Raw genomic sequence first — 23,233 nt, forward strand, 5'->3', positions numbered from 1 at the left:
CAACAATCAACTAGCTGTAAAGAATGCACTGTTCTAGCGGGTTCCAAAGGGGAAATTCATGGATTACAAAATGTAAATGGATAAATCTACCGGGCAGTATCAACACGGCGTAAATGGGGAGGGTAAGCTCCCTTCCCCAACCCCTCCCTCTTTTAAGAAGTCCAGTTACCATTTAACAATCGCTTTAAAATAAGGGAAGGCTTAATCAGAAAGGGTGAAGGTCATTGAGGTGGAAAAAGACAAACTGCGTAATACCTCCTTTAAAGTATCCGCGAGGGCCGCATCCTGTGTTGCCATTCATTTAATTGAGTCCACACGAAAATTCTGTTTATTACGAACACATGTCACATGCCTCTGGAAAAATTACATTATTCACCCGAATGGCCTGGATTGCCAGCTCACATTTACCCTTTTCACAAAGGGAAATCCATCGATACCTCCTTCCAGATCTCAAAACGGGAAAAACTCAGCAGAGCCACCAGATCTCTTTATTCTGCCAGGGTTATTCGACGCCAAATCTATTTCACGGTAAGTAGTTTCCAGCCAAATTGTCCGCCACGGAGAAATCATAATTCTATCCATGGAGGACCGTTCCATCCCAGGGGAAAGCCCTTATACAACTTACATTTATTTATACGTTACTTACTTATTCCTGTGGATTCCTTTTCAAAAACATAGTGCGTCTGATAACAGGGATTAATGGGGATGCAACCTTGTTCAATGTTTGATTGGTAAAGTTCAGAGGTAGATGTGATAAAATAAACAAGCCATTCGGGAGAAAAAAAATCCCAAACTCCCGTACATGCAGATCAGTTCGTCAATATTTAAGTGTGGTGGCAAGAAAATAAACTGCTTTTATGAAATATCCGAGACTTATTTTGTCACACGTACTAAGAAATCCGACTTCGGTCGAATTTCTGTGACTTGGAATGCAACCAAAACGGAGATACTATAACATGGACGCATTTCCTGTGAGTTACAAAGCAGTTTGCCAATGGTTTGTGGTCTACATTAACCTACTCTTTCTTTTCCTGCGCCGTTATTGTTTGCAGAACCGGTTCGCAGCAGTTTCCTTGCAGGGAGACGCAACAATGGCCCAAACCATTTTCCACACCATCACCATCCGCCGGTGACGTAACTAGGGTGAAATTTCACAAGGGGGCTCACAGTCATTGAAAGCAAATGTAGCATGGGTAGCAATATAGTTGCGTATGATGTACAGATGAAAGCTTTCGTCTGTACGGGGAGATATGTACAGACAAATCTGAGGAAACGCCATTCCTGCGGGGCCATCACACTCGAGCACGGGTTTCAACCATGGAACATTCTATATCTATGGTTTCAACTTAGCGCGTGCGCGCATTTTGCCGAGTCATAACACCCCACTAATAAGAGAACGGTCTGGTCCCCGTCCCATATAGGACCCGAGAAATATGGAAGGACTGCTGAGCACCGTGATCAGAATATCGACGAGAATATAATGTCAAATCAGTGCTCTGAAATTTGTGATATAGGCCCCGGCCCGGTAGCCAGCTGCGGTTTAACGTGTGCGAGTAGCCTGTCAATTTGGATGCTGAATATTTTAGGTTTTTGTCAGGCCAATAGCAATGCTTTTACAGGAAACAGATTCAGCGAAGAGGCGAAAAAAGAGCGTACTTATCCTTGGTAGGCCTCTGTTGATTAGTGTAGTAATAATTTATTTTCAACAATTATCATCAATAAATCACATTACGGCAATTTATTTCAAATCAGTGGTTACTGTGGTACCGGTATATTATACACAAATGAATCATTTATGGTGAAGTTACTTTCTGTAACAAAGGAGAAAAAGCAAAATACGCTATCAGCTCCTGCTTGATTTGTGCATTGAGCGGGCATCGTTTCCTCATTTACATACACCGGGCAGAATTCTGCCGGATTCATTACCCGCTACCGGTCCCTACGTTCAGAGGACGTCTGTAAGACGTCTGGAGACTACGTACGGGCCGGGAACCAGCCTATTCGGAGAAGTGTAATGCGGGAGTACCATCTGCGTGCGCACAGGATAGAGCCCGTAACAACGACCTCTAATTCTGGTCACCGGATTATATTCCACAGTACTCTGAAACTCACAAGAATGAAAGTTTCAAGTGCACAACATCAGCTTTATTTCGTTGATTTTGTTGCTGTTGTACGAGGTAAGGGATGCGTGGATATTTTCCCACAAAATATTCAACTTAAAGAAACACAGGAAGTGAAGCAATTTGTAAGATAACTTCATTTGTTCCAATACCAAATAGATTTTTTTGGGTTCAGTTTGTCTTACACGTGGGAGTAATTCATAAGTGAATCATACATTTAAAAGGTAATCTGACTATCGTCAGAACTAAACAAATAACTATTGTTTCAACTTAACGCGTGCGCGCATTTTGCCGAGTCATAACACCCCACTAATCAGAGAACAGTCTGGTCCCCGTCCAATATAGGACCCGAGAAATATGGAAGGGCTGCGTAGAACCGTGATCAGAATATCGACGAGAATAAAATATCAAATCAGTGCTCTGAAATATGTGATTGCCATCACATATTTCAGAGCACTGATTTGATATTATATTCTCGTCCATATAGGACCCGGCCTGGTAGCCAGCTGCGGTTTAACGTGTGCGAGTAGCCTGTCAATTTGGATGCTGTATATTTTAGGTTTTTGTCAGGCCAATAGCAATGCTTTTACAGGAAACAGATTCACCGAAGAGGCGAAAAAGAGCGTACCTATCCTTGGTAGACCTCTGTTGATTAGTGTGGTAAGTTATGAAGTGAAGCAATTTGTAAGATAACTTCATTTGTTCCAATACCACATAGATTTTTTTGGTTCAGTTTGTCTTACGCGTGGGAGTAATTCATAAGTGAATCATACATTTAAAAGGTAATCTGACTATCGTCAGAACTAAACAAATAACTCAAAATAAAAAGTGATTTGAGAATAGCAAGTATCTGCTAACACTCTGAGCAGGGAATAAGAAATTTAAAAAAAAGTTTCAAACAGAGTTTTTCCGGTAACTTTATGGAAAGGGTTAGCAAAGTCATATTTCCTTAGGTATTACCATTAACGCATGAGATGTACATGTACTACTTTCGTTCAAATAAGATTGAAAAAGAAGAATAAATTATGATTTCGTGGTCAACCGTTCCTTACTTCACAATTTGTCTCCAATATTATTTGACCACTGTGTGCTTTAGGCATGGCAATCAGAACATGCTTGTCGAAAGACAACCAGTCTTGCAATGATTTCATCAACTTTTCCTGAAACCTGTACAAAGCCTATACAAATTCTGGTGTGTTGTGCGGGAGGCAACCAGTAAGCCCTTTGCACTGCCCTGGTGAAGCTGCATCTCACCGAGCTTAAATCTGTGGGTTTGTGACTTACTGTTACTGAACACTTTTAGCAAGATTTACAATATATTGGTTAAATACAGGTAGACAAGGGGATTACAGCAGGCATTCAGACCTGATAGACTGTTGTCATATTTACTCTACAAGAGCTGGGTTTTTGGACTCACAGCCGGGGAGGGCAGATTCTACCGTCCCCCCCCCCCAAAAAAAACTGTCAACTGTGTCAATGCCACATTGCTAGACTTGGCATGCATGCAACGACACTCATGTGAGGCTTCAACCCAATTCCACTTGACATTTTTGTTTTTATGACCATTTAAATTTCAATGCAACACGCATGTTGGCCTGCATGAATCAAGCAAGTCAGTGGAAAAAGTATCCATTTTTGGCTGACCCATCTTGGAAAAGTGGGCCCTGCGTGACAACAGTATGTCTGATTAAAAAAAAAAATGGCGTCAAAATGATCGGAAGATTATACTAAAAATATGCACGAAGGCTCGATAAGTGAGACAAACAGTAATGTCACAATATTGGAAAACATGTTGAAGGGGCCATTCCCTCCTCTCGGATCTTTTAGGGTCAAGGCAGGCGTACTGTCTCAACAAGTATAACCCAAAGGCTGTGAAACAGACGGATTGGACCCACGAAGTCATGTGACCTATTAAATGTCAACAAACATGGCATTTTCCCACAGCAAAATGTGTCATAAGTGGCATTTACAAAAAAATAAACCCAAAGGTGGGTAAAGTACTCAGATAATTGAGGTGGTGAGTGCTTTACCAAAAAATCAGCTTCATTTTTAGCAAACACATGACACACAGTTTCCTATGGGAGGACGCCATGTTTGTTGATGTTTGATACCCATTATAGGTCACATGAATTGATGGGTAGATTCGGTCTATTCGAACAGTTGACAAAGTTGTTCTAAGTCCATGGGAACGCTCAGATATCTCCCTGATGCCTACCCGAGGCCCTCACCACTTCTGACCCCCCTTCTTCTTCTTGTTCTGCTTCTTCTTGGCGCCTTGTCCACCGGGCTTCTGTTGCCGTGGGGATGGACCAGCGACAGAGGCTGCAGTTGTTGCCGTCGGGGCCGAGGACGCAGCTGAGCCAGCTCGAGGAGAGCTGGGAGTGCTGCTGCTAGGCTTGCTGGCATCCCTGGAAAGCAAATTTGGGCGGGACAAAAAAAACCCATAAATCTTAATCAACAAGTTTCTATCTTACAAAGGTGGATTCTTCTCCAAACCGATCCAAACTCCAGGCCAATCCAAGCAGGGGCATTGCCAGGATTATTTCCAGGGGGGCAGTGATCCACTTCTTTCCCAGGGTTAACATTTCAGGGCAATCGGGGAGCGGAGGTAAGCACTCATCTGGTATGAATTGATAAACTGTTAACAGTGGGGAGGGGGGCTTCAAGGGAAGGTTTTTCCAAGGGAATTGGTGATTTTATTTTAAAAAAATTGGAGGGGGAGGGGGAACACTTGCACCCCTTTCCCTTGCAATGCCTGTGAATCCAAGCATGAGCTTGCCCTGCACTGACCTGGATGCTCAGTAATGGCAAGAGAATGACACCAACCCGTCAATGTGGCAATTAAGCTGAGTTTGTGACTTACAAGTAAATAAGAGCAATTGAAGGGGCAGCGATTACACTTTCTTAACCACTTCGTGCCGGGGCATTTTTCAACGTTGAGGATGCTGGGCCGGCATGACTATCATTTTTTCCATTTTCAAAATCCTTCAACAATTCATCATTCCATTTAACAGTCGTTTATAGTCACACGGAGTAATCTTCAGGCACTACTCTAAGTTGACAGGTGACCTTCATTGACGCCCGAATATTTCAGCCAGGCCTGCAGCCTTGTAAAAAGAGCCCAGATTGTGCTGTGTTATACAACTGTCTTTTGTTCACGAACCTGGCTCAGTGCACTGCTGACCTCTTTTCAATAGGGGCCAGATTAGCATGCAGCGGTGCTGTGTGGCTCATCCTTGCGGTGGTGGAGAGCTTTTGTCCCCGGTGGTAATCCGCTTGCTCTAAATACCCCAAACCCTGGTATACAGTTTTAAAATAATGCTGGATTATCACCACTTTTGAGAGTGAAAAATGCCGGTAATGCCCAGCAGCCTGGTCTTTTGTTCGGAGTATGGTCTTTTGTTACAGGGCCCTGTTTCCTTTGTCCGAGTTCGGAGACCCCGGCCACACATATAAACCATGCGGCTCCGATTTCGGAGTTCCCAGCTGGTAGTGGTTAAAGTAACTGGAAGTTACTGAGGAACTTCTAACATTTTCACAAATTGTAAAAATCACTGGTTGACCCAGTATCTTAAAACCCTGTGGTGATTAGCACCATAAGTCTTTTGTGAGTTACATTTGATTAAAATCTGGTACACTGAATTATCTGATTGCACAGAAACATAACAATTTGAAACAACAATTTGAATTCCCCTGGCTAAAGACACTGTTGCTATACCTCATGTTTCAGGGCAAGGTCTTGCATAGCGATCACCATCTCGAAAATGGACTGGTTCCTTTGAGCCCTTTTTATCCATTGATAATTGTGCGCTGGTGCAAGGCGCCTCTTATGTAACTAAGGAAAAGCTTGCCCTCAAATCACAAGGTATGGCAACAGCGTCTTTAGTATGGAGAATTCAAATTGTTAGGTTCACATGAATTTAAGTACTAAGAGTACCAGATTTTGTTCAAATTTAACTCTTAAAAGGCTTTTTACGTTACTGTTTTCAAATAATTTGCTCTGATTAATTCCCATCCGAGGGTGTGTTAAATTGTATCGAAATACGAGGAGTCAGAATTGTTAGGGTTAATGATACAGACAATAGTCGCTACCATCCTAATGCAGTGTCTCCAGTTTCCAGTGCAATAATGCTTACATCCTCAAGATACTATTCACCCCACCACCCATGCTGTATTGCTTACTGCTACATTACGCTCCCATCAGTACTGCAGTTATGTATCTGCTCTAGCCCCTGCCTATGTGACTGCTTTGGTTTTGCTTACATTTCGCTGCTGCCGGCAGTGGCGCCTTGCGTGCCTTTGCCGATGGCTCCCTTTTTGGTTTTTCTCTTGCCCTTGAAGTAGGACCTCTCTCGCATTGGCAGCCAGCGCTCTGGGTCAGGGGTCACGCTGGGGTCGTAGTTGGCCGGGAGATGCCCTGCAGTCAAAGCATGTACAAGTCAAAGCATTAAATTCTTGCCTGCATTCTACTGGGTTTAATTCCAACACCGAACAAGTCCACACCGAAATGTAGAGATGTGCATTATCACAGCACTTCAAAGTTTGACAATTTCTCCACAATCAGTGGAAACAACAAATTCCTCTCTTGATTACAATAATGCTGATCAACCCAAAAAACAGCAAACTTCATAGCACATTTAGTATGATTTGAAGCTTTGCATTATGTGATACCAAGGTACATGACAGCTCTCGGGAACAACCACTTCTTCAAAGGAGAAGCTCGTGGTTGTTTTTTAAAAGCTATCATCTACCACGTGTCACATTCATTGCCTTGGTCATCTTCACATTTTCGGTGAAAAAATAAGAGTTCTTGATTCCAAATGACACTACAAAGAAGACCAATGTGTTGTCCTTGTTCCTTTTTTATTTCTATTTCGTTCATGCTAGGGCAAACGTCACACAACTTACGCTTCCTGTGCTTTCTTCTCTTCTTGGCAATCTGAGCGTCCATCTTGCTCTCTGCCATCTCTGGCTTCTCCACCTTCCCCCCCGTCTTCTTCATCTGGCGGGAGGTCAGGGAGAGGGGCGTGGTTTCCAGGACGTCCACGTCCACCGAGCCCGAGAAGGCCGCCACGGGGGGCAGCTCCCGGCTTAGTCTGTGGTCAGAGGTCAGGAAAAATTCCCGCTACGCACGACCCAGTGTTTAGCATTTTGAGAAGCGTCCGGATGAGATTTGAACAACAAATTTGCTCAGCAAAACAGGCCTGTTTTGCTTTTTGAATTGAAGATCTGTCACAAAAAAGGATACTCTTGAGCTCTTTTGGGATCAAATTTGGAGTAGGCTGAGATGAGCTGTGCAAGGGTCCTCACATCCTCTGGGTTAGCCCTGGATGAAAATGATACAAACACAGCATTAAGGGTGGACGAGAATTGCAGAGATGACCGGCTCGTCTTTGCACATTCTTCAATTTTAGCAGACCAAGTCATGAGTTTTGAAAAGCCAATTTCGTGCTGCTTGTAGACAAACATTTCCTGCTGTTGGCTTTTACCTAGGAACCCACCGCAGTACCAAAAGAGGCAAGTCAGCTCACTGGGTATTATGCACTTGCAAGGGCTGGGAAATGTATGTGTGGTTAGTGCTGCTTTCTACCCCACTCAGCATAATCTTTCTGATAAACCGCATCCAATTCGTCAATTAAGGGTTAGGTTGCCCAGGAAATAAGCATTTGGGTCATTCTATAGATTTGGGGTTCAACATCCGACATTTTTGTGTCCCTGTTACACCCAACCTGTGACAAGGGATTTCAAACTAAATGTTTTGTTTGGCAGGTAATTTGCATTACTTAATCACTCTTGGAGAGTGAAGCACGTGTTCTAAACTTACAAAAAACACAAGCCAATGAAACAAGGACAGGAAAAAATTGGACCCCAAAAATTTACAGAAAAGCCCATCTGGACTGCAGCGCCCAGTGAGCTCTAGGACGAGGCTTTAGAGAAGCAGATACTAACTTTCTCAGATCCTCCAGCATGCTGACGGCGGCTTGCGACTTGCCGTGCTTGAGCTTGAAGTTTGTATTCTCTCTCAAGAGGGTGTTCAACTCGCTCTGCTTCTCCTGGCAAACAGCACGTGCATGCACACAAATTAATGCTTAGATATGTCCACCAGTGAATGCTGAATACAGTGGTACAAATCCACTCGTAAGTAGCAGAGCTAAATACTTGGTAAAGTTCTAGGAGGTCCAGTGCAAATGGATGTGTTTCAAGTTTTGGGGTTATTTTTTCAACAGGTTGCATCCCCGGTATAGTTGGAGCGGGCGACCAGACTCCTGAAAACACAGCTGTGATACAAACTCGGCATAACATTTGATCCAATCGAATATCAAATTGCAAAAGTGACTTTAAGCACTGAATTCACTTTCGTGAAAACTCCTAAAGATTCTACTGGGAAATTAGTGACTAGAGAAAGACCTCATAAATTGATTGAAAGCGCACCCGTGTGTATATGTCAATTGTAAATTTGTATTTTATTGTAAATGTGGTTTAAACTGCCACTTGTACAAATGTGTAAAAACATTTCAGCCAGCTTTCTATGAAGGTAAACGCAAACACCTGTAGTGACGTGTGTTTTTGCATGGTCATGCAATAAAACTCCTCACCCCTTCTCGCTTGTACCACTCCACTGCCTTGTCCAGCACCTGCATGGCGCCCTCCGGATTGTCCAGGTTGGTGTAGAGCGCTACCAGGCTGGATACGATGCCAGGCTTGTACGTGTCTGCGTCCAGCTTTAGCAGCACCTCACAGGCTTCACTCACCTGCCCTGGAAACGAGGAAATGTAATGTGAAGAGGGTTAGCTATTTTAAAATTACCCTGTATCACAGCTAGTTTATTCAGGAAACATTCTTACCCCAAGAACTAACAAGATAGGAGGTACGATGTAATACATAATCTCAAAATATCCGTTAATATTATCCCCCACCCGTATTTTTAACAGTTGCCACTAGTTAAAGATCACTAATTGACCACAACTCACTGAAATATTACTGTAGATCACCCAATCCACCAAGTACGTGACATGCCTTTAGAATGAACTTCATGATACGATGGGCTTTGGAAGACCAACACAACCCAATTTACTAATGTGAAGCAATTTCCTGAACTGTGGTCCAAATGCGAGCCACTCCTTTGATTTTGTTATGAATTTGCTTGCGACATTGAGTGATTATGATCCAAGCAGAGGCATACCTTGCATGATATACAGCTGAGCCAGGGTCAGTTTGACCTGCAGTGAAACCCTCCCCTTGCTCTTGATGTAATCCTGGGAGGAAACAAGGTGACAATCAGTGGAGACTAGGGCCAAATTGAAGGTGCCATATTACTCCTCTATGACAAAATCCAACGGCTCTCTTCATTTCAAGATGGTGGATCTTTCGTATCAAGACCACAGTCTAAAACAGTGTCCTTTTTGGTCCTGTGAGTTGACCACGAGAACAAGCAGCGAGCCTAAATCTGATCATAACTAATAAAACGTTAAGAAATTGGATTCTTTGCAACCGTAGTGAAAAACAGATGAGTTGGCCTGGCAGCATTGCATTTTGCTGGACAGACGTCTTGGTCCTAACAGCCACTGATATCTTACCCGGACTTTCTGCACCGCCTTGGCAGTCTGCTTCTCTCTGCAGAGCAAAGCGGCCTCTACTAAGCAGGGCATATCGCTGTCCGGGTATGAATTTCTTAACTGCTGCAGCTGTTTTCTACACTGATCGTACTGTGATGAAATAAAAAAATATGGTCACCAAATAATTTTGCCTTCTGACCAAAGCAGACAGTATATCTGGCCAGATTACATTAACTTTGAGGTCTAAAAGTTTGCTGTAACAAACATGACGCAAGCTTATGAAAACAAAGGAGAAAATAAGGTTTTAATGTGTCAGGTCAGGAAACTGAGACAGGCTTCCAGTCTACGTCATCTTCCACAACATATTCCCTAAAATAAATTTTCATGGATATTCCTGAAATGTTCACAATTGAACTTCTTGTTGAAATGTTTCTCTCTACAAGTTTCTTTGTGCCAATATGAAGCAATATGTGGATTATGACACAGAGGTTAGGCTTTCATTACCAGAAATATACAATCAAAAGCAGAAGCCAGCAAGGACTTTCACGAGTGGGGTACGTAGGGGATAACGCCAGCATCATGACCAGCTGGGCTTTATGGGCGGCACAGTTTTGCCCACAGTAAGGCTTTCTCACTAACTACCGACGTCAGTTCAGTAAGTCCTATCTGCAGTTTAAGATTAACAACGTCACAGCAATGGTCTGACCTGGTTTGTGTACAACATCAGGACGCAACGATTGTAAGCAATCGCCGACTGCTGGCTGGAAGTCAGTTTGTGCTGTAGGCCGTCTACTGTAGTCGCCTTGATCTTCTTCTTGGAATCAAACACATTCTGGTCCTTTACAACAAGGATCAATGGTATATATAATAAAATGAGATTTAGAAGGTTTTGCCTTGATTGAAGTTAAAATTTAGAATGTTGGGAGTATTTAAGATCCGCTTCCAAATTCAGAATAATAAGAGAAATGATGTTGCATGTTGATCTAAGCTCAATATTAGCTTTGCATTGCTTAAGTCTTTGAGATGTAGTTCACTTTTCCATACTCAACATTTTGCCTCACCTTATTCAGACTGACGATGTTATTGGAAGCAACCGCCATCAGGCCAATGTCAGAGGGTCTTGACTTGACCAGCTGATTGTAAATCTTCATGGCCTCGTCTGTCCTGCCTTGCAGCTGGAGTATGTAGGCTCGCTGCACGTGGATCACCCCCAGCTCTGCCTCAATCTCCTCTGCGGTCATTTCCTGTACGAACGCACCAGTCCAGAGATGGCAAGTGCAATAAATGACAAAGGTCAGGCTGCCCATGGGGCAAGCTTTGAACTTTCAATTTTCAACTCTTTCCTGGATGGCATGACTGCCGAAAGTTCCACCAGTTCTGAAACGTCTGAATTGTCTTACAACTGACGTCCCTCTGTTACTGTTATTTGACGCATGCGCATTTGGTTCATTTTAGTGTCATATTTGTGGTGTGTACAGGGTGCATATTCTATCTTGACTGCACATCAAGTTTATTTGAAAATAAATTCATTATCATGTACCTGCTTCAGTGATAACTGGTGACGTATAACAACATTCAACCTCAACACAACTAAATATAACTGTTCCCACTTCTCTTTAAAAAGATGAGGGAGCAGCCAATGCATACAAAGGGCTAACTTCAGGATCACTTATCACTTGTCACGCATGTTGCATGGACTTGCCCACAAACTAAAAAAGGCAGTCCCTTGATGGGTGCACTGACGTCCCCTTCACTCCAACAGAGATCTCTGCGGCTCAGCTTTGGTACACTCCAATACACCCCACAAGGGGTGGGGGCATATCCCTTGATCTTAATTAAGGACTTACAGCTTCATCTTCCATGCCCTCTTTGCACAGTTCCTCTGCCCTGTCCAGCTCTTCCAGTGCCTGCCCATACTCTGCCTGGCCCAGCAACAGGCAGGCTTTGTTGTAGCTCAACTCAAACGTGTCCTCTTTCAACCCAAGGTCAGCCTGGCATTGGAGAATTCAAGAAGAAACTTCAAATATTGCCACTTCGATCAAGTTGGAAAGCTATGTACACCTAAGCCAGCAAATTTAGGGTCAAATGAGCAAGTTTTGAGGTCCTTCTCTGGGCTTATTGGGGATGCGCATATTGTCAGCACATAAATGAAGACTTGTAAGGCCTGCTTTTTTCACACTAATCCAAATCATATTGCAGTTCAAACATCAGAGCCAGTCAATGGATACAGAGAACCAGGGTTGCAACCACTAATCGAGATCCAGATCCCTGTGAAACAGGCCGGTAAACTGCGTCCGCTCTTTACATGGAACATATCAGTGGCAAAAACTGTGCTTGATGCAGCAAGATTCTATGCAATTTCAAAACACATGAAACATAAGTATTCACTCTGCTCAATCAAGGAGCATGAAAACTACAGTGTACATCGAGTGGGACCAGAGCTGCTTACAGAGTAGCGACATGAGTGTGTCTGTTGTCAGAACCAAAATGGTGGACTATGCATCAGTGCACATGGACGATTAGCACACAATAGCTGCATGCTGTACTGCACAGATAATGAACAGCCATTTTGGCTCCAAAGTCTGAAGTTGGCGCTTCTCTCTATATACAGCTCCTACAGAGTAGGACCAAAGGGATTACCATCGTTATTCTATTACCACTGACTGCTGCTCCCACAGTTGCAAAGCAGCCACGACTGCCGACAGGTTGGTTGCTCTCTCCTCATCGTAGTCATCCTGCAAAATAGCAAGAAATGGGAAACAATTCAGAAATGTCTGATGTGAAAACAAAATCAGGATCTACAAATGGTCTGAGTACGCTCAAACAAAGCATGGGTCTGCATTTCTGGCTCCTTTAACTTGATAAGGTTTTTTTTTCCTGAGACAATTTTGTCAGGATGGCAGCAACACATTAGTCACTTGAATGTGTCTGCAGTAAATTTCTGTTACTGCCTTGTAATTAGAAAACAAAGTTGTAAGAAAAAGTGCAATCAAAAGTGCACAGGTCAACACTTAACACACGAATGAATTCAAACCAAGACGTGGGATCTGCATTTTACCCAGGCCTACGCTTTTCTGAGAGTTTTCTTGCACCAGTCATGTTACAAATCCTATCAACCTCTCGGACACATAGTCTAAAGGACACTTCAAGCTTCAGCTGGTTCATTATGTCTTGGGTTTTTTTAAGCTAAGAATCTCTCGAGATGCCTTTTTGAGGAACCATTCCAAGTCCGGGTAATCCCACGCTCTACAAGAAACCAAGAGCCCTATGACTGATGACGTATCACTGTGTTTCTGCACTGCATTGGTAGGACAGAATAGTGGGGGGGGCGTCTGTGTAAACTCTATCATAAGCACACGAGCACAATCACATCTGCGTCCAAAAAGTAGTCATTTTGTGTTATCAGTATTTTAAGTCTTCCGAAGAATTATCTTCCACAACTGAAATCAGTAAGATTGCACCTTTCACTTTCTTGTTATCGGATATAACTTGTAGGTGCGCTATTTTCCCTTCTCGTGGCATACGATGACCCCAATTCTATCCCATCATGCACTGCGGTAAACACCGTGATACATCATCAGCACATTGGGCTACTGCCTGTTTCTTTTACTTCAACTTTCAACGGGGACCAAAGTTTAGCACAAAGCATAGCTGGGCTCTCCTTTCCTTACTACTGCATACTCATCCAGAGGTAAGCTGTCTAGTGTCTTGGACACTTAGGACTAACCCTAATAGTCCTCACAACCTTCAAACGGTTGAAAGATTGGGGACTGTTAGGACTTAGAGAAGTCTCGGCACTTACTGATGTATTTTTAATCAAGTCTTTGTAGACGTCAAGACACTCCTTGTACTGTTCTAGCCGGTACAACTAAAGGAAAAGGGAAGAAACAAACGGTGAATTATATATTTGCATTACCGCAGGGCTACAATCTCCGACTGCAAATGTGACTTTCAATGTGCAATACACTGGGAATGCAGGATACTCTGCAACATGTTGGCTCTGCACTCACCCCTCTTGAAAGTTTGGGCAGAAAGAGACAAACTACAAAACCAATGGGAATTCCCTGAAAGATACACGTAGGTTGTACAAGATACTGTACACAGATTAAACGTGGTCTATTTCTTAGGCCAGATGGTGTACATGCATTCATAAGTGCCAACGTTATGTATTGTACATTCTAGTATTCACCTGCAATGCCTAGTAAATCCTGGCATACCTTATTTCCTATTTATCTCTTTGGCAAAACATGTCCACATGGATTCACATATATGTGGGTTTAAGGCACTTTTGTTACAGTCTAGTCGTGTTTTATTACTCAATATTGTTTTAACAGTCGCTCTTATACGTAGATACATTCAGAATGTGTAAAGTTCTTCCTCGTATTAATATTAACTATACCATTGGCTGTTCTGGCACTATGAAGGACAACATGAGTAAAGTGGACTCGACTCACACTTGTAGGATTTATTAGAAATTCACTGTATCATGCATTGTAACGTTGTATGATTAGACAACGCCAACAATCTTGCACCTCTGTGTATTCACACAGTGTGGCTGTTTGAGGAAAGGCTTGGGTTTGGCTGGTCATATGCCAGCCAGCCTATGAGTCAAGTTTTCGTTATGAGCCAGCAGGTTCTATACGTGGACATGTAGGTGCATGTGATATGACCACAGACTTAACCCGTTATCTCACTCACCACTTGGCCCTTGAGTTCCTTGAGTTTGGGGCTGGGGTTGCTAACACCTTTGATTGTTGTCAGTGCATCCTGTATTCTGTTCAGCCGATACTGACAGTATGCCTTCTCAAACATCAGTCCACTTTAAAAGTTGGGAGGGACAGTACATCAGAAATAAATGTCAGAAATAGAAGCAAAGTAGTGAGCACCAAACACCTTCGGGTGCAAAGGGAGTTTTGACATTTGCTGGTGTATATTTATGAAACTTGTATACCCAGTGTTGCCTGAGAACTTGTGAAAAGAAATTCACAGGCTTGCTCGGGTGGGACTTGGACCCACACCTTCCTGCTTACATGTGCTGGTGTTTTACCACGCAGCCACCAGAGCTTGCTGGGGTCAGCTGGCTGGTTTGAGTGTTAGAGTTCATTGCTGTTGTTTTACTTTGTGACTTGCAAAATTTGAATGCATACATTTCCTTTATTTGTTTACAAACATATGTAACACCTTACACATTGGCATGTCTTTTGCTGGAAGTAAATTTGGTAAGTATGGAAAAATGACATCACAAATTTGAATTTAGATATTAAATCTAACTCCCTTGGGTTTTGATTGAGAGCGACTACAAACTCTCTCTAGCAGGGTTGTCAGTCAGGTTCTTATCCAAAGACGGAAAATCTGGCCAGAGCAATCTCAATATAACTTCTTTGGGGCTGAAGTTAGCCCAACAGTTTCATTTGACTGAAAACTGGCATCCCTCAGATAACCTCAATCCTCCAAAATCTTCCAAAAGTGAATTTTCGGAGCAATGCAGATGTTTGCCAGTAAACCTTTTGCAAAATGCATGCCTGAGCATCCGTAAATACAAAAAGTAAGTACAAAAAATACTCAAAGAATTCTTCAAACTCAGACGGACATATTTTTTGCTGTGCACACTTAATGCTTCAAAATCTTTCACTAATGATATATTTGATCAAAAGGACCGTTCAGACAACATCTGTTACCTTGCCAACGCAGGGTTGTTTGCAATTTCTTTAATTGCATGCTGGAACTGGGACAGCTGAATCAGGCACACAACTTTGCAGTGAAATGCCGTCTCGTCATTTCGCGACTCCTTCAAAACTTAAAAAACACAAGACATTAAAAATAAAAATAGGGCCAACAATTTTCCTTGAATGTGTAAGCTGGTGAAGGTGGTTTTGGGACCAACATACTAATGGATGTGATCACGAAAACATGTTGCATTATTTTGGCTTGATAACAGCTACCTGTCAGTATACATCATACAAAACACCAACCACGCTTGAAATGAAAAGATGTGAAGTGTATATTTAACCCACACTGGCAAAACTTATCTACACGGTATTTACATGATTTAGCTGGCTATGAGTGGACAGAGCCCTCTTTGACAAGTATACTTGAGTCAGCCTATAAAAGTTACTAAATTACTTCCAGATTCAAGTAGGTTCTGTGATCTAGTGGATAGCATGGACTTCTTGAGATCACAAGACACGCTTCAGCTGAATCTGATTCCTAGCAATCGTCCCTTGTTTTTTTGTCCCAATAAAGAATGAACATTCTTCTTTTGTTGATTTTAAATTGAATCCACAGAGTTTAGCAATTTCTTTTTTTGATTCATGGCTCTGGGAGATTTTTTTAAAGAGAAGAAAGTCTGAAATTGTAAAATGGTCTGATTCCCACCTCATGACTATGAAGTCGCAACAACTACATGTATGTTGGAGTAGAACCAGACGAAGATTTGTCATGGTACGAATGTTTAAGTCCAGAAAAAAAAACAGTTACTGCACATGTGCTAGACAAAATACCATTCAGTATAACTGCTAGCAAAAGGCAAATTTCACCTTCCAAATGAAAATCTGTCATGTCAGTGACATCACACATACATTCCTATGTCGAAAGACGTGAACTAAAGTCGGGGAGTTGGACCCTAAATACCTGTACTTTTCAATATTGAATGAAAGTCTGTTCCGCGTGTAAGTTTTAGTCTTACAACCATAATGTCATGTTTTCTGAATGTCTAGTGCATATATGATATAGGGGCGAGTCTGCAAATACCAACTCTGAGGAGAAATGATTCACACCTCTGAAAGAAGGTTTGTGATCTCAGTGGGGAAAGACTTTTAATTTGACATTCCAACCAAAGTCAGTCAGGAACAGCAAAATCTTGGACAATGGCCAACCTTCCTCGATAACATTCAATTGTCTCAACATATTGTAGCACAAGTGTTGAAGTGGAAAGAGTTCCATACATGGACATCACTCGACGCCCTGTGCACAAACCTATGGGACTGGCCTGAAAAATGATGTTTTCTAAATAAATGCTTCAACACTGTTCAATATTTTTTCCCCTCTAAATTTGGCATTTGTGGACTTCTGGACCCCTTTCCTATATAGAAGGAAGAATTATATTTAAGCTGTCAGACTCACCTAACCAGATAACAATGACATTATTTTGTCAAACTCCTGGGTTAATTTTTTAAACAGAGGGAAGGGTTTTTTTGAGGGTAATTATGGGGTAAAAATGACGACAAAGACACAGATGGTGCATGCAAGCATCCGCTAAAAATAAAATGGTGGTAATGTCAAAACATGCTTGGTAGATTCGTTCTGATTGGTAACAGAAAAGTTTCATTAGAAAGCCAATCTCTGATTGGTTGAGATGAGCCAATTGGTAAGTAAGAGTATTGAAAATAACAGCTAGACCATGCATGCATATGTCTACATAGTGATATTGTAAAATGCACTTGGTGGAGTGTCTCTGATTGATTGCTGGAAAGTTTCCTTAGAAAGTGGATCTCTGATTGGTTAGAAATATGGGAAAGGCAGATTAGGGAGCCAAGAGTATTGAACTTTGAAGAGAACAGCCACACATTGCCAAAGGTCACATAGTCTACCATGTTTGTGTGTCCAGTTGACCTTGCATTTATGTCGACAGACAAAGGTAAGAAAGTTGCATTTTTCTCCTGACTGAATCTTCCAAATGTAACACAAATATGGTCACGACAGTTAACATGAGACATTACCCGAATAACACACTTTTTCAGGGCCCACATTTGTCAGTAAAAGTAACAAAAAAACAGGAGGGTCCTGAAGTTTACCGGCCCCCTAAATTTAGCTTTATGGAACATGTCAACACTTTTTGATTGCTAGTAGTAGTAGACCACTGCAAGGGAAATTTAGTGTCCATATATGGAACCATTACCATTAAAGTAAAATCCGTTAAATAATTAGGCAGAACATTATTTCATAAAATAGCCTAGGACGGGCTTACCATATCGCTAGTAATTCTGCTTTGATTCCATACTTTTAAGTTAATTATTTAGGCTAATGCACTTTTGATCATTTATCATGTTTGTATGAACTGGTGCACTGTAAATGCGGATGACGAGCCCAAGACTAGTAATGCCATATGGCAGCATGCGCCTAGGCGTTACGCACGTAGGCCAATATATCAACGGTCCATGATGCGGTTAACTTGTTCAGCGTTCAGCATGTCCAGCCTGTTTACATTCTTAAAATATCGGAAGTGATGCACTGATCTCCCACATTCAACAAAAGATTAAATAACTCTCGTTAAATTACTCACTTTTGTTAGCTGCATGTAAAGCCCTCTGGTAGTCCCCATTCTGGTCAGCTCGGTTTAACTCCGAGTACAACGCTTGCACCTTGCTCGCAGTGGAAGCCGCCATGTTTGTGCTTTCGTCATCCCGTACATACACGTACAGCAAGCACATGCGGCGCTGCATAAAAAGCCGTATCTTGAATGACTTGGCTGAGGCCTGAACTCACACACAACTCAATGGGAAAGGGCTGCAGCCACAGCCATAGACTCGTGCGTGATTTCAAACCCCGGACAAGTGATCCAGACAGGAAGCAATGCATGCGCTTTGCCTTTGTCTTGGGTAATTTAAAATGTTTGTACCAATTTTGTAAACTAAATTGAGAGTTTTGGATTCTGATTTCATCATACTTTTTAAAAAACTGCAAGCTGCTGCAGAATCTTCAAAAAAGTCTTCAAGTGCAGCTGTTGAAAATTCATAATGATTTAAGTAATTGATATGAAAATAACCAGGGATGGATCCAGGATTGTTTTTTTTGGGGGAGGGGGTCCGAGAAAATCTGTTTAGTCTGTTTACCGCACATGCGTCTTCCAAGTTCCAACTTTTGATTAGATAGGCTCCCAAATAAAAAAAAGTGTACCAAATTACCGACTTTTATCGTATAGCTACCGTCGAACGATAACCTAATGTGAACATGTAACCATGGAAAAATGATTTTTTTTGGCACTTTTTCCTTTTCATGTACATACACGACCATTACTGGATCGTCTGAGCTTTTAGGTCGTTTTCTTCAATTCTCTATCTGCCGAGGGCTTCGCCTTTGAAACCAACATGCCACTATAGTTGGCCCATGAAATTCATCTATTTTAAGTTAAGAATAGAAGCATTTGCTACATCTGGAGAGGACCAGACACTGGGGGCATTGTAATTCAAGCTGTTATTAAATAAACAGGCATACAACTAATACAGGTTATATAGACTTTCAAGATATCGTTATGGCCCGATAATCCAGATTTAAAGTAATTTAAATTTGAGCAAGCTCCGACTGACAGATTTTATTAAAAAGTAAGTTATTACTTAGGCCCTATGTGTTTTTCGCAGTAATGTAAGAGAAAAAGATATTTCAATAAACTGTAAGGGTTTTATGACAAGAAAACTATTGGAAGATAAAAAAGGTAGCCAAATAAAGAGACGGAAACGGAAGAACTATTTTCTATTTTGTAATGAATGAAAAAAAATTTGGAGAATCCGGGCGTTGATCCCGGTACCTTTCGTTTATAGGACGAGCGCTCTACCACATGAGCTAATTCCCCAACATATAACATTGGTGTTTTTTGCACATATATAGATTGTATGCATGGTAAAACTGGTAACCACATTACACATGACTTGAAGAGTGCTTGCACAAAATGGCTGGTAGCCTACAGTAGTTGGAGAGGGACAGTTCTGGACCACACACCCCTTTTTACCCCGTTTTTGCTCAAAACCCTTGGGTAGTACATCGACTAAAAAGAAGCCGGGGATTTCCACTTCACTGACCTTGAACTTTTGACCCCGGCTGTAAACAACTCGCGACTTGGCAATCACTCGCAAACAAAAAGGGATTTCCCCTTGCTTTTCCGGTCTGAACTCGTGACCTTGGCTCTGTTCAAAGCAAAACACGCTATATTTACAACTGCCTTAAATAAATGACCTATATATAAAAAAACATGTCAAGTCAAGTCGATAGAAAAAATGATAAAAATTTTAGAAACCTACTTATAAACAGAGACATGAGCAACCTTCTACACAGACCAATACTAAAATATTTTACTCGATTTAAGAAGGCGTTTTTAGAAGATTTTGTCAAGCGGTATAACGTTCCGCTACTTGCACCAAAACGTAAACATCATACACGATTTGAACTAATAAACGCTATCAAAGAGGATCAAAAACAATTTAGATATCTCCCGCGTCAGTCATATCGGCAGCTGTTGAAAACGGTACAAAAATATAATATTCCTTTTGCACAGAAAGACAGATACGTCAAACAGGACTTTATCAATGCGATTAAAGCTTACACTTCGCCTGAGGAAATTGCGGAAGTCGACATTAGAAACGTCAGGCGCTTTCAGGGTAATTTTCGCAATTGGGAATTGATACCCCATTTCTTTGAATATGACCTAATACACTTTTTTGATTTTTACAAAACTGTCATCGAGAAAAAAGCTTTGGAAGAACTAAAAGAAATTGGTTCGTACAAATTGCAAACGGCTCTAAAAGTTCAGTTTAGATTAGAAAAACCTGAAAAAACTGAATTTGGCGTATTTCCCTTTCCGAGAGACAACGATGCAGTCGCAAATAAAGCCGACGTTAAAAACGCACTCACTGAACAACGCGAAGCGCAAATAAAAGAGGTGGAGGCCCATACACAAAAAGGCTCGGGTTGGATCTTTGACAAAGTTGTCGCTTTTTACATCAACGTGGTTAAATATAATCCAGTGGGTTCTTCTAACATTCCGTTGCCTGAGGAACTGTTAGACAAAAAAGCAATCATAAACGTCCAAAATAAAGATCAAGAATGTATCCGATGGGCATTGCGGGCAGCTTTAAAGTTATATTCAGACGGAGTCAAAAGTCAGCTAGAAACAAATCCAAAATATAAAATAAATAAGGAGCGGCCTTCGACTTACTGGTCAGAATCAGATAGTTTAAATTTTACAAACATAAGCTTTCCAACACCGATTTCACAAATTCCACGTATCGAATCGCAAAATAGCTTGGCGATCAATGTGTTTGGTTACACCAAAAAAGACGGTCTTTACATTCTTTACAAAAGCAAGCGTCCAGAAGAACCAATCAATTTACTTTACTTTAACAAAGGTGACGAAAATCACTACTGTTGGATTAAAAACTTTTCTCGGTTGACGGGTGACATCAATAAACACAACGGCCAAAAACACTAGTGTTTCAATTGCATGTCGCATTTCCAAACGGAAGAAAAGTTAATCAGACACAAAGAAGATTGTCAAGGCTTAAACGTTCCCACATGTACGGTCGAGTTGCCAGTCAAAGGTGAGAATATACTCAAGTTCAAAAATTACGACAATAAACAAGACGCGCCTTTTGTCATTTACGCCGATTTTGAGTCTGTTTTAGAAAAATTACCGCCGACCGATACAAACACGGTCAAAACACAGATTCACAAGCCTTGTGGACACTCATACGCGGTCGTCAGATGCGATGGAGTTTGCAAATACCAACTCTGAGGAGAAATGATTCACACCTCTGAAAGAAGGTTTGTGATCTCAGTGGGGAAAGACTTTTAATTTGACATTCCAACCAAAGTCAGTCAGGAACAGCAAAATCTTGGACAATGGCCAACCTTCCTCGATAACATTCAATTGTCTCAACATATTGTAGCACAAGTGTTGAAGTGGAAAGAGTTCCATACATGGACATCACTCGACGCCCTGTGCACAAACCTATGGGACTGGCCTGAAAAATGATGTTTTCTAAATAAATGCTTCAACACTGTTCAATATTTTTTCCCCTCTAAATTTGGCATTTGTGGACTTCTGGACCCCTTTCCTATATACAAGGAAGAATTATATTTAAGCTGTCAGACTCACCTAACCAGATAACAATGACATCATTTTGTCAAACTCCTGGGTTAATTTTTTAAACAGAGGGCAGGGTTTTTTTAGGGTAATTATGGGGTAAAAATGACGACAAAGACACAGATGGTGCATGCAAGCATCCGCTAAAAATAAAATGGTGGTAATGTCAAAACATGCTTGGTAGATTCGTTCTGATGGGTAACAGAAAAGTTTCATTAGAAAGCCAATCTCTGATTGGTAGAGATGAGCCAATTGGTAAGTAAGAGTATTGAAAATAACAGCTAGACCATGCGTGCATATGTCTACATAGTGATATTGTAAAATGCACTTGGTGGAGTGTCTCTGATTGATTGCTGGAAAGTTTCCTTAGAGAGTGGATCTCTGATTGGTTAGAAATATGGGAAAGGCAGATTAGGGAGCCAAGAGTATTGAACTTTGAAGAGAACAGCCGCACATTGCCAAAGGTCACATAGTCTACCATGTTTGTGTGTCCAGTTGACCTTGCATTTATGTTGACAGACAAAGGTAAGAAAGTTGCATTTTTTCTCCTGATTGAATCTTCCAAATGTAACACAAATATGGTCACGACAGTTAACATGAGACATTACCCGAATAACACACTTTTTCAGGGCCCACATTTGTCAGTAAAAGTAACAAAAAAACAGGAGGGTCCTGAAGTTTACCGGCCCCCTAAATTTAGCTTTATGGAACATGTCAACACTTTTTGATTGCTAGTAGTAGTAGACCACTGCAAGGGAAATTTAGTGTCCATATATGGAACCATTACCATTAAAGTAAAATCCGTTAAATAATTAGGCAGAACATTATTTCATAAAATAGCCTAGGACGGGCTTACCATATCGCTAGTAATTCTGCTTTGATTCCATACTTTTAAGTTAATTATTTAGGCTAATGCACTTTTGATCATTTATCATGTTTGTATGAACTGGTGCACTGTAAATGCGGATGACGAGCCCAAGACTAGTAATGCCATATGGCAGCATGCGCCTAGGCGTTACGCACGTAGGCCAATATATCAACGGTCCATGATGCGGTTAACTTGTTCAGCATGTCCAGCCTGTTTACATTCTTAAAATATCGGAAGTGATGCACTGATCTCCCACATTCAACAAAAGATTAAATAACTCTCGTTAAATTACTCACTTTTGTTAGCTGCATTTAAAGCCCTCTGGTAGTCCCCATTCTGGCCAGCTCGGTTTAACTCCGAGTACAACGCTTGCACCTTGCTCGCTGTGGAAGCCGCCATATTTGCGCTTTCGTCATCCCGTACATACACGTACAGCAAGCACATGCGGCGCTGCATAAAAAGCCGTATCTTGAATGACTTGGCTGAGGCCTGAACTCACACACAACTCAATGGGAAAGGGCTGCAGCCACAGCCATAGACTCGTGCATGAAGTGATCCAGAAAGGAAGCAATGCATGCGCTTTGCCTTTGTCTTGGGTAATTTAAAATGTTTGTACCAATTTTGTAAACTAAATTGAGAGTTTTGGATTCTAATTTCATCGTACTTTTTAAAAAACTGCAAGCCCCACTCAGAATCTTCAAAAAAGTCTTCAAGTGCAGCTGTTGAAAATTCATAATGATTTAAGTAATTGATAGGGATGGATCCAGGATTTTTTTTATTGGGGAGGGGGTCGGAAAATCTGTTTAGTCTGTTTACCCCACATGCGTCTTCCAAG

At 41.6% G+C, this 23,233-nt stretch overlaps 1 protein-coding gene across 2 annotated transcripts; it reads right to left on the reverse strand.

Annotated features, from left to right (window-relative positions):
• Nucleotides 1-1,672: 1,672 nt before the first annotated feature.
• Nucleotides 1,673-22,804, reverse strand: srp72 (signal recognition particle 72). Of its 2 annotated transcripts, none has more exons than XM_022238758.2 (16): nt 22,695-22,804; nt 15,355-15,472; nt 14,375-14,495; nt 13,479-13,544; nt 12,334-12,411; nt 11,524-11,667; nt 10,738-10,920; nt 10,383-10,514; nt 9,698-9,826; nt 9,304-9,376; nt 8,717-8,877; nt 8,070-8,173; nt 7,369-7,446; nt 7,029-7,216; nt 6,384-6,537; nt 1,673-4,528 (listed from the first exon to the last, which is right to left on the reverse strand). In XM_022238758.2, the coding sequence occupies exons 1-16, from the start codon at nt 22,795-22,797 to the stop codon at nt 4,345-4,347; spliced, it is 2,016 nt and encodes a 671-aa protein (XP_022094450.2). In that variant the 5' UTR covers nt 22,798-22,804; the 3' UTR covers nt 1,673-4,344. The 2 variants fall into 2 exon arrangements, with proteins under 2 accessions (XP_022094450.2, XP_087001046.1); XM_087144920.1 differs by lacking the exon at nt 22,695-22,804 and adding an exon at nt 17,958-18,095.
• Between the last annotated feature and the right edge of the window lie 429 nt (nt 22,805-23,233).

This window comes from Acanthaster planci, linkage group LG13 (genome assembly GCF_054643075.1).
Source record: "Acanthaster planci isolate LZ-2023a linkage group LG13, COTS_SCS, whole genome shotgun sequence".
In the NCBI taxonomy this organism is placed as follows: Eukaryota; Metazoa; Echinodermata; class Asteroidea; order Valvatida; family Acanthasteridae; genus Acanthaster; species Acanthaster planci.